Source organism: Ceratina calcarata, unplaced genomic scaffold, assembly GCF_001652005.2.
Source record: "Ceratina calcarata isolate Rehan_Ccalc_2016 unplaced genomic scaffold, ASM165200v1 scaffold119, whole genome shotgun sequence".
Taxonomy (NCBI): Eukaryota; Metazoa; Arthropoda; class Insecta; order Hymenoptera; family Apidae; genus Ceratina; species Ceratina calcarata.
The window spans coordinates 371,862-382,968 of record NW_017132868.1 but is presented as its reverse complement, the minus strand read 5'-3'; the positions used below and the strand labels follow the sequence as shown (position 1 = coordinate 382,968).

The following is an 11,107-nucleotide window of genomic DNA, read 5'->3' as shown; positions in this document are numbered from 1 at the left end:
TTATTTTTATAGTTCTCTGTGTTTACAATGTCATTTAGCTTTCCTGCTTTACAGCGCGAGCGATGATTAATTTTAGTATGTCTCGCGCTGTATTTTGGTAGTTTCATTAGCAGGTAGCCTGGGATACATTGGATTCGGTCGTGGTTGCTTCGAACGCAGGGGAAAAATTTCCCGCGGGGAAATAAATTCAGTTATTAGTAGGGAATAATTTCGCTTCGGAAGCTCGGTAAACCTATAATTTTCTTCTGGTTCCACAAAATTTCAATGCTGATTCGAAAACCAGAAATCTTCTTTCGACTTCCAATGCTAAAATATCTAAAAGCAATTTCTTAAATACCAATAACAAAATGAATAGCCTTCATTAGTTACAATTGATATTGAGAAACAGTCTTTTCAATGTTTCCATAATTTGTCTAGGTACTCGTAAAACAGTCTTTTCATTGAAAAAATGTAAGATAAGATCGGAGAACGGGCAGTGTCCACGTCCAGACTGAGTCCGATGCGGGGCGCCGAAATTCGTAGAGCCGGACCTACCGCGGCACGCACCAATCAATAAACGAATGCGTGCGTGCACGGACAGAGACGCTGATCGCGTTTATGTGTGTTATGTGCCAGCAGTCGGGCCAACGGGGCCGACCGGCTATCTCCCTGTGTGAGTGCACGTGCCGCCAAAAGTTCGTGGACGCGCAAGGTTTGCGTGCTCTGATCTCGTTTGTGTGCGCGGCTACGCGCCTCACTGAGGGCCGGTTCAAGCATATTCCGCGCGTGTACATACACTCGACGTGTGTGCATGTGTGCTCTCTCTCTCTCTCTCTCTTTCTCTCCCTGCGAGAGTCTTCGACGAGTCCGTGCCTCGCACCGCAACCCATTTTTTCCCTTCCTTTTTCATTTGTCTCGTTGGATGGAAAATACGAGTTACAATTGAAACGAATCCATTAATGAATTTTTTGGGGCAGTTCCCGGGCGGTGGTCAAGATGGGATGGCAAGAAAGAAATTTTTTAAACAGGTTTTCTAAATTCAGATAAAAATTCTTTGTTCTCATATCGGATCAGATATCAATATTCCGTCTTTCATTTAAGGAATTATAATGTAATCAAAATTGAACGAGAATAATCATCCGGAATACCATCTGCAGAGAACAATAGCTTTCGTAATTCGATCATCACGGTTGATCAGAAAATAACATAGTAGCAACTGTATGCCCATTTTTACCGTATTAGATAACGGTAGCTCCACACTCCACGTCACGATAACGTGTATGTGTATTATCGAACATCATCTGGGTCATAGCAAGATTATTCTCTGAAAAATTCTATTTCGTTTCAACGTTATTTTACTATTCATTATCGAATTATTGGCTGATTACCACTAAGTTCTCGGAGTTGGTTAATTGAAGTCTCTTTTAAGTAGAGAATAAACTTTAAAGGAATAATGGAAAAACAAGCGGTAAAAAACGTAGAGGGAATCGTCGAATTCGTCCTTGCTTCCTTCCGATCCGAGCAGTAGAATAATTTCCTGCTAAGGTATAGTTCGATCCCTCGTCCCGTTCATGTATCGAAAGACTGGATCACCATAAATAATTCAAGGCGCAGGTCTTCTTTAAGCGTCGCCTGTGAAACTGAGAGTGAAGAGTCAAAACATCAGGCAGGAACGCGAGAAATCATGTCACCACGGAAGTGGTCGAGGCCAGAAGGGAGATGGAGAAAGAAAGAGAGAGCTCGATAGTTATATTCCGATTCAGCGAGGTCTCGAAAGTGGACCGTTGTGCGGGTTATGGTTCTCTTGGTCTCCGACCGAGCTACACACAGGAGGGTTGGCATCCCTTGCAACGACACCAGCTAGATCGAAACAGGGTTCCTTTCTCCTTTCGTCTCCCGAGAAGGGAAGCGAGGTTGCTCTTCGGTCCGGGTCCGAGCTTCTTTGATTTCACCTTGCAACGCACGTTGCCTGACATTGATTTTCCTTTCCCTCTTGCTACTCGTTCTTTCTCCTTTGCTTCCTACTTGCCCCCCTCTGATGTCTCTCGACGAGTAGATCTTCAGTGGATATGTCGAGTACAAAAAGGATGGACTGTGATTATTTGACATATATATTATATGATAATGTACTCTTAGAGTAATTAAAAAGTATCAATATTGAATTTTATATTTTCTGTCTGTGTCACATTAATGATTATTCCGAATTCTCCTACACTTTGATGGATGATATCAAAGTTAGAAAAAATACGTAAATTAAGAAAATGATAGTGTTCAAAATATCAGCAACTTGTTGCGACGGATGTCGTATTTCTTTCGGAGTTTCCTAATGTCTATTTCTTTGTTCCATCCTCGGTTTGGTTCAAACGATGGTAAAAGGTTGCCGCCCGGTCGGCGACGATCAATTTGGCGCCATCGTATCGAACGAAGTGTGTCAAGGACTAGCCTAGCCCAATCCACGCTGCTACCATCTACCGAATTTCTTCTTCTCTTCCTCGCGTTCGATGAAGAACATCGCGTGGAAGAATGTAAGATGATGCTTCGTTTATCACGCGTTTCTCATTCGAGATGCCTACATTTCCCACGAGACCAGAAGATGCGACGAAGACTTTCTTTTTCACGGTCACGCACATGCATGTGCTCGCGAAGAGCGTTTTTTTATTCTGACTTTCCGGAGAGTTATGTGATTGACGCATGAATCTTGATTCTATAGATGAAACTACCCACGTATGCATACATCTACACAGACATGTAGTAGTAACGCGTTGTAGTTGGTCACGTGTCTTCGATGTCGCGGCGGGAAACAAGTATTTTGAAGATTTGCCAAAAGAATCTTTTTCTTTGACGAGCAGCAGCTCATGAATCCCATATAAACGTAACGGACGTTAAATAATCGTAACGTTTGATTTCAAGAAATGAGAAACCCGTTTTTGAGATAAGAATATGCCCTGCATCTCAGAAGTTTACGAAGATTTTTTATTTCACGTCCAACGGTTATGTCAAAGATTATTATTCAATCCCTTGGGCATCAAATTGGTCTGAATAAATCTTCGGATGGATCTGAGTTTATTCATCAATGATAAAGAACTCGTTAAATACTTTGAAGTCAACAAGCACCTTAATTTGCTGAATACTGTACTCTACAGACATATCATTGAAGGAAATAATTGGAATGCCAATCTCTTAATATATTGTATTTTATTGTTGATCTTGGTTAAAAAAATGTAGTAATACCTTCACTTACCCTAGGTCGAAAAATTCTGCCTTTAAGATTGTTGGTACTTAACGGGGGTGGCAGCTGGTTTATAGGAAGTCGGTGTGGCGCGGGTTGTGGTAGGGCTGTGTCGAGGCTTTCTTTCTGTTTTGTTCGTGCCTTCGATCCATTCAAGTCGAAAAGGGAGAAAAAGGGTCAGAACGAGGGCGAATGGAGTGGGTTGGAACTTGAGGATCGCTACGTCAACCAAACCATTCCATTTTCCCCTCTTCGCAGCTCGCGAAAGAATCCAGAGATGTTGCGGGCTTTCCAGGCCCTTCGGGCACGCGCCAACGATCGAAGGTCGTGTTTTCCGTCGAACGTGTCAGGGTTTCTGCGTTTCGAGGAATCGACGGGAACTCTGCTGAGCTCGTATTAAGTAATGGTTCAGCTCATGTTTGTAATTCAATTCAAGTGACGTGGGCCTAAAGCGGGATCAGAGATTAAAAGAGATCTTGAGATTGGACGCCATTCGATGATAAGGTGATTTCAATTGTAAGTCGGATTTCGAAACGATTCGCCATGCTGCTCAAAAATCGACAGAAAAAGTGGGGAAGATTTTATTACGATTAAAGATTCATTTATATTATCGACGAGCCATGAACGAGTCGACCAGCATGGAGGTACCATCGAAACATGATTTAATTATATTTTATCCTTATTTCTGATTATTTGCTAGTGTGTGTAACTGATTTTTCAATAGTGTGAACGTCGTACGAGGACTGAACGAGCTGTTAGAAAATTCGTTCCCAACTAATCAAACACGGGACTTATATGAGCACAGGCAGCGTATTTATAATTAATAATCAGAGTCAATGACAAAACGTCATGAATCCTCATTCATGGTTCGTTAGTACTGCTGATAGTGTAAAACCTTAACTCGATTAACCATCGATGAAGTGAAACGCGCATGTTACATGTATGAAGTAAGCATATGGCATTTTATAAAGAAAGGAAGCATGCAGTTGACTAACTCAAAGAGTACGTAATCATAATTAATACACGACTTCGATTATGAGTAGATTATTAACATGCACCGTATCGGAACTTTGTACATCGCCGCGTTACCGCTCGTATTATTATTCTGCAAGCACGTGTCAGGGTCACCTTCCGCGAATTTTGCTTCACACACACACGTGTGGGCAAGCTTCACGCTCAAAATAATTTTTCCCGAAAATTACAGCATCGGGAGGAGAAAAAAAAGACGTTCTTCTGCATTCTTTTCTCTTTGCATGTCTCACCGTTCCATGTGCAATCCGCTATCTTTATCTATCTTTCAAGCGGTGACCTTCGAATTGGTTTCAGCCTAATCTTATTTTGCATATCATTGACAGTATTTCTTTAAAACATTTTTTACCTAATCATCCACATTTGTATTCGTAAATGTCTTATGTTTCTTATAAATAAGAATGAATGCTTTGTTTTATTTATCGAAAGAAAGCATGAAGTAAGATTATGAATTTCTAAATATGCTGCGCAAATTGGCAATTCTTTTAGGACAGGTCTATCGTTGCTAGGTAAATTATTTACCGTTCAGAACTGTACACAACTATTGTCTTATCTTATTATTTTATTTGTACATATACTGTTTGATACTACTTCGTGTCTTCTTCGTTTGTTCACTATGGTGCAAGCAGGTGTTCTTCAAATAGGTGTAATTCTTGAAAATGCTATTACAAGTAGATTCTATAGATCAACACATAGGATTATGTATATTGGCATCAAGATCGATCGATTGATATATCAATCTGATGTTCTAATCAACAATTCGACGAATTTCTCCGATTGCCACACAATCATCTAACAATTTTATGTAACGTGCGATTCGACGAAATTTTATATAACCCGTTACACACTTCGCACATAACGGAGACGATGTTGCGTCCCAAACACTTTCTAAGCGTGTTTCTATGCTTTTGATTGGACGTATAGAATCCTCTTTGGTCAACTCTCTAGACACCAGAAAAAGAAAAGGGGCGTGAAAATACTGTTTTGAAATCGAAACACGAGATATCTGTCAACTGCAAGCCACACTTATCCTATTGGTAACTCCAGTTCTTGGCAAAGTTAATCGGTCGTTTGAGGAGGAACACAACGGGAGGTCCTGGACGGCCGTAGTTTGGCCATAGCTCCATTCCAATAGATTATAGATACACATGAGAAGGGAAGAGAGAGAGAAACAAGGGATCGAGCCGAGGCAGGGTGATGTCCCGTAATAATCGTGGATACACGCGAAATTTGAAAATTTCCAGACAAAGCAGATGGCGTAGCCTTTCGCGGAAGCGATCCTCATCCCGGTTGTTAAACGCTACCACCGGCGCGACGTTCTGCATGTTTCAAAGGACTACATAACCCGCGGGCACATCCTCTTTTACCTGCTTTCTTTTTTCTTCTCCCAAAGCCTTCCGTTGCTCTCTTATTTTTGTCCTGTTTAATTCATCATTGCCTTTACCTTTCGTTCTAACCAATTTTCTCTAATTGCATACTTTATTGTTGCCTCACTTCCCTTTCTTTCAACTCGGCAATCTTCTCTTGGAATGCAACTGCATTTAACGAGCATTTTTATTAATTTTTATGGCTCGTACTTTTTATCGTCTTCTGCTTATTCATTCTTCTCACCAGCTGAATTCAAATGACGCGAACATCCTCTCGCCAGTTGTTAATTTCCATTGATAAAAATCAAGGACGAAGTTTTCAAAGTACTCATTCAGTTGCTCTAATAAATCTAAACGTTACAATTAGTCTGTCACGTTTAAAACAGTCTGAACGTCCTATTTATTACGTCTATTAAAATTCTTATTTTATTTCGCCTAGTGTAGACGTCGTTTGGCTGCGCAAATCCTGCATACTCATACGTGGCCGATGTTGTCTAGGTCTGTAGCCGGCCTAGACGTAAACACGTTCACCACGCGCGACTTCATAATTTACTTAACACTTAATTTTCTGCAAATGGAAGAAAGTAGAATATAATTCATTCATCAGCGTAACCGGGATCCCGTTTGTTGAATGGTTGCGTCACAAAGTAAACGGGATGCGGGGCATATGGCATAATCGCGTACAAACTTAGAGGCGAAATAAATTGCACAAATATGTACACGCGCGAACCTCGTCACATGCCAATCTTGAAACGTGTAAATATATGCGTGCAAGCTTTAGTTGAGTGTTTACGTTAAACATCGGGAATACATACAACGTACTTGTGATAATAACAATTCGGATCTCGGCTCTCTGTTTCAGGCAAGAAACTGAAGTGTCCACTTTGTGATAGACTGTACGGCTACGAGACGAATCTGCGCGCCCATATAAAGCAACGTCACCAGGGTATCAGGGTGTCGTGTCCATTCTGTACGCGAACGTTTACCAGGAACAACACCGTCAGACGGCACATGGCGCGGGAGCACAAAGCCGAGCTCAATCTGAAGGCTTTCCAACAGTCGAATCATTCGATGTCGGACACCGTGCCGCAGTAACGACGTCCTTGTCGTCATCGTCGTTATCATCGTCGTTGTTGTCGTTGTCCTGACGGTGATCGTCGCAGAGACGCGGAACGGACGGCTCTGCGACGAGTTAATTGCGAGTGGGACGGAAATGGCAGGACCACGTAGTTGGATCGAGGAAGAGTATCTTCACTTTTGGTCAACGCCGCTCTCATCCCCTCAGGACCCAGCGTATCCTTTGCGAAGTCGGCTGTGATTGACAACGGACGTAACGGAACTTTGGTCGCCAGATCAAGAAATTTGAACGCCCGCAATCCACTATGCTTCGATTCTGATAGTTGTCAATTAAACTGTCTCGAAAAGGTCTGCCTGGAATTCTACTGAAACGATTCGTCGACCGAAATGGTCGGAATATAATCGTGGAATATGGAGCATGGGAAAAACGGGAATATAGACAGGATACTCGTGGGTATTCTTTAAATTTGAATTCAGTGTCCCGTATTTTCGAGATTCGCAAAGGATGAATATTGCACGGTCTTAAAAGAGGCGCAAGGCGTTGATCGTAATAGAAAAATTGTCTCAGTGATCGGATCGCGAAACGAGAACGAGGAAGATTGTTGTAAAGGAGGAATAGTAAAGTAAAAATGGATACAGAAGAAGAAAGAAGGAAGAAGACAGAAGAATGAAGAGGATTGGGAAAACGTCGACGTCCGATGGCTCGCGTGGCTAAGCACGGAGATAGGGGACACGCTCGCAGAATAATCACAAAACTAGTCAATGAAAGTGCAACGTCAAGTAAGAGTTATTAACTATTAAAGAAAACGCTTTTTACTGGATTGCGATACAAACTAGGGAAACTATAGAGACAAGCGTAACGCCGGAAGATCCGAACCGTAAGTAAAAAGACGCGAATGAAATTAAAACACACAGATTTACGACGCCACAAAGAAGCGAATAGGATTAATGGAATGAAAAGAAGAGACGCATATCTCAGGTGAATCCATATTGCCATAAGCGGGATACTTCACGATATTTTTATTTCTCGTCCTTTTGCTCTTCGTTCTTTTTTTAAATCTTCCGTATGTTCGACGTCTCCATTTAAAGCGATCTGGATTGCTTTGACTGGGTGCGCGAATTAAAAGATTTATATATATAGTAGAAATATGTATATGAATATAGACCGAGAATATTGATGAAAACGGTGCAAGCGCTGTTGCGAAATAGGTTTTAATGAACCAAGTCGTCTAATTACTGCCGCTATCTTACTTGATTCGATAGTTACGAACATGTTACCGATGAATTTATTGATTAACTGCAATTACATCAGATTGAAGTTACGTATGTATGTTACATACACCGATTTAACCACAGAGAAGCAACACTGGTACTATTATTGCTGTTGATGTCAAGAGCCTAGGGTCGAGACACGGGTGATATACAAACTGTTTAACAATCTCCATAGTAACAAACTTGTAGGGAAATTGTCGGAATCTATTTATTGCAATAGATAATGAAATCTCCGTTATTTTTACACGTTCACAAATCGTGGAAACATATCCGGAATGTAATGTGATACGTTTTACGTACGCACCAATTTCGCCTCTATCTTTTCTGTTCTTTTTGTATAGATATACCGTTTTATAAAAGATTTATGAGATTATTACTACAATTACATATAGAACGCGGACAGGCTGTCGAGTTACCACGTATAGATTATACCGTAAGTCGTGTTTAGATTCTTCTCGGTGAATGCGTTCAAGCCACAGTTCATAACGCGAGAGAGAATAAGCAATAATGATTGTTCAAGATCTCTTCTTTCGTAAGGGCGTCGTTTTCTTTTTGTAACGTCTCAGGAACAAACGCCAGGTGACTCCTGTTCCTCCTGATCGTGGACAGAAGTCTCATGGCGCGGAAGAGGAAAACAAGACATACATGTTGTACGAGATCCGATTTTTTAACGAGTACCTATATATTTATTGTATACCTGATCGTGAAGGGAGAAGCTTCGCATTCGCTTGGAAAGATCGCGATACGACGCGGACGCGACACATTTTTTGAACGTCGCGCGAACAATCACTACCACTTTGTTACCTGTTTACAATGTTTAAATGACGGACTTTTGTCCGAAGCAATAGTCGCGGATAATATAATAGGGATATATTAAAGTAATACGGAACCAATAGACCAGTACGGACAGGAGAGCATTATAAGGAATAATTTACTAGACTACCGGTTGTATAGGAATGTGATCAATGCAATAGTTCATTATATTACAATTTGTACCTATAGATAGATATATAGATACTCCTAGTCAGGATGGCACCACGATATTACTTGTTGCAGTATTTGACGCGTTTATATTACGGACATCTACCTCTCTCTTTATTTTCCTCACCTACCTCCTCCATACGTTCCCAGTTGTTATTTCTTGTTACCGTCCGGCCTCTGTTTTCTCTCTCATGTATTATTATTTTTTTATTCTCTCCTCCCATCTATCCTACCGCCTTTTTTATTTTTTTATTTGTTTGTTACGTTACAGAGAAAAGTTTAACGAGAGTTGTCTCACAACGATACGCCTACCGTAAGATATCAAAGACAATAGTTGATAGAGGATTATTTAGTATTTAACAAAAAACGTTCATACCGTGAGATGTAGGATATATTTAACGAGAGGAAAATAATTTGTTCCTGCCCGTTTTCGTTGTCTCGTTCTTTCCCAGCCTCATCTTCTTTGTTCACGTTACATGTGTTCTAATTTTCTTTCTCTTCCTTTCCTTTTAAATCTCATTTTTTACACGAATACCAAATCGTGGACAAACGTAGTCCGCGTATTCTGCCAAATGACGATACGTATGACAGTACTACCTCATCGTCTTTTTATAAGAACGCATAATACAAAATACAGGGAACACTGAGAGATCACGATACATTATACGTAATGACCACCTGTACATTCCGTATAGCCGCTGCTATTCATCTGGTTAGTGTCGGAATATTATTCTCCTGATGTTATACCCTGATTTCGAACAGGGTACAATCGTGGATCTCGAAGCTCCTAGCGGAAATTTCTTCGTCTCCCATTGCTTCGTAACACTTCTTTTTCCTTGTGCCAGGATCTTAATTATATGAAAGTGTCAGCAAATTAATGAAACATAAAATTCGATTATTGTTGGTCTACAACGTACATTTTCATATGATGATCCCAGTTAAGGAAACTAATGTAATATACATTTTCATCCAAGCAACAATTTCAATAACGAGTTTGACACAAGGGTAAGAGTACGATTGTTCACAAGAATGGAATAGAGTTATTATACTAACAGGTTTTATAAATATCTTTTCATATTCAAGAAGTTTTCAGTTTTGCTTTCACATTGATTATGGAATTTCTAATTGCGCTAGGAGCTTCGGAGATTGCGAGCACACGTGATATAATAAGCTCTACGTATGATTATAATAATGGATCAGTTTTTTTTTACAAAGCCGCATTATCGGATACGTACAATTATACATATACGAGCACTATGTAAACACATTGAATGTGAGTACGCGTGTGTGCGTGCATGTTTGCGTGAGAGGGTGTGCCAGGCTGCGTGACAATTTACAAAAATGTTTACCGTTTTCCAAGGTAAAAAGAAAAAAAAAGAAAAACGAAAAAAAAAGTTATGGCAGTGATTTCATCGTTCGGCGGAAACATTTGATTCATGGATGCAATCACTATGTTCTGACGTAAGGAGAGGTTGAAATTAGATCTAAACAAACGTATTGTACATTATAATATTGTCCGTTTAACGCACAAAAGTAACAGAAGATAAAGTATCACGACGGTGCGATGCACAGGGTGAATTGACGAAAGCGATAGTAGCATTCGAACGTAGAACATTCGCAGAGAAAGTCGAGCAAGTGCACGCGTGCTCGTTTCGTCGACGAATTTCGTGGACTCGGGCTTTCGAACATCTAGAGGATTTTTTTCGGTTGAGAGACGATCGAGGGAAAATTGAATACGAAAAATGAGATTTGGTGTACGCACAAAACGAGAATGTTTTGGCAAAGGTAAACATTGAGGGACGTTTTCGAAAAATAGAACGGCGAGAGACGTTTCGATCCGCACGCGAGGGTGATATCGATCTTCCTTCGGGACTGAATTCGACATAAACCAATTTCCCAAGGATGGGCTACGAGGATATATTTGAAATAAGGTGAAAATTAGTCACAGACGGCGGAGAAGGGTGTCTAGAAAAAAAGGAGACGCTGCGAAGAGAGGGATTATTAACAAGTGTTATGTGTCGTTTACGTATGTGAGGATAGGAACATACACACACGCGCGCACACAATACACACACGTATACGTAGTGTACGAAACAAATATATCTGCCTATACACAAACGGGATACGTCGCAAAAATTTGTATGTCTCATAAGTACTATAAATAGTGGTACAC

At 40.6% G+C, this 11,107-nt stretch overlaps 1 protein-coding gene across 2 annotated transcripts in view; it reads left to right on the top strand.

Annotated features, from left to right (window-relative positions):
• Positions 1–11,101, top strand: part of chinmo (Chronologically inappropriate morphogenesis) — a 48,840-nt gene extending 37,739 nt beyond the window's left edge. For both annotated transcript variants that reach the window (XM_018025203.2, XM_018025193.2), the window contains exon 7: positions 6,467–11,101. In XM_018025203.2, the coding sequence (XP_017880692.1) occupies positions 6,467–6,699 (233 nt within the window). In that variant the 3' untranslated portion in view covers positions 6,700–11,101. The remainder of the gene's footprint in view (positions 1–6,466) is intronic.
• The last annotated feature ends 6 nt before the right edge of the window (positions 11,102–11,107 follow it).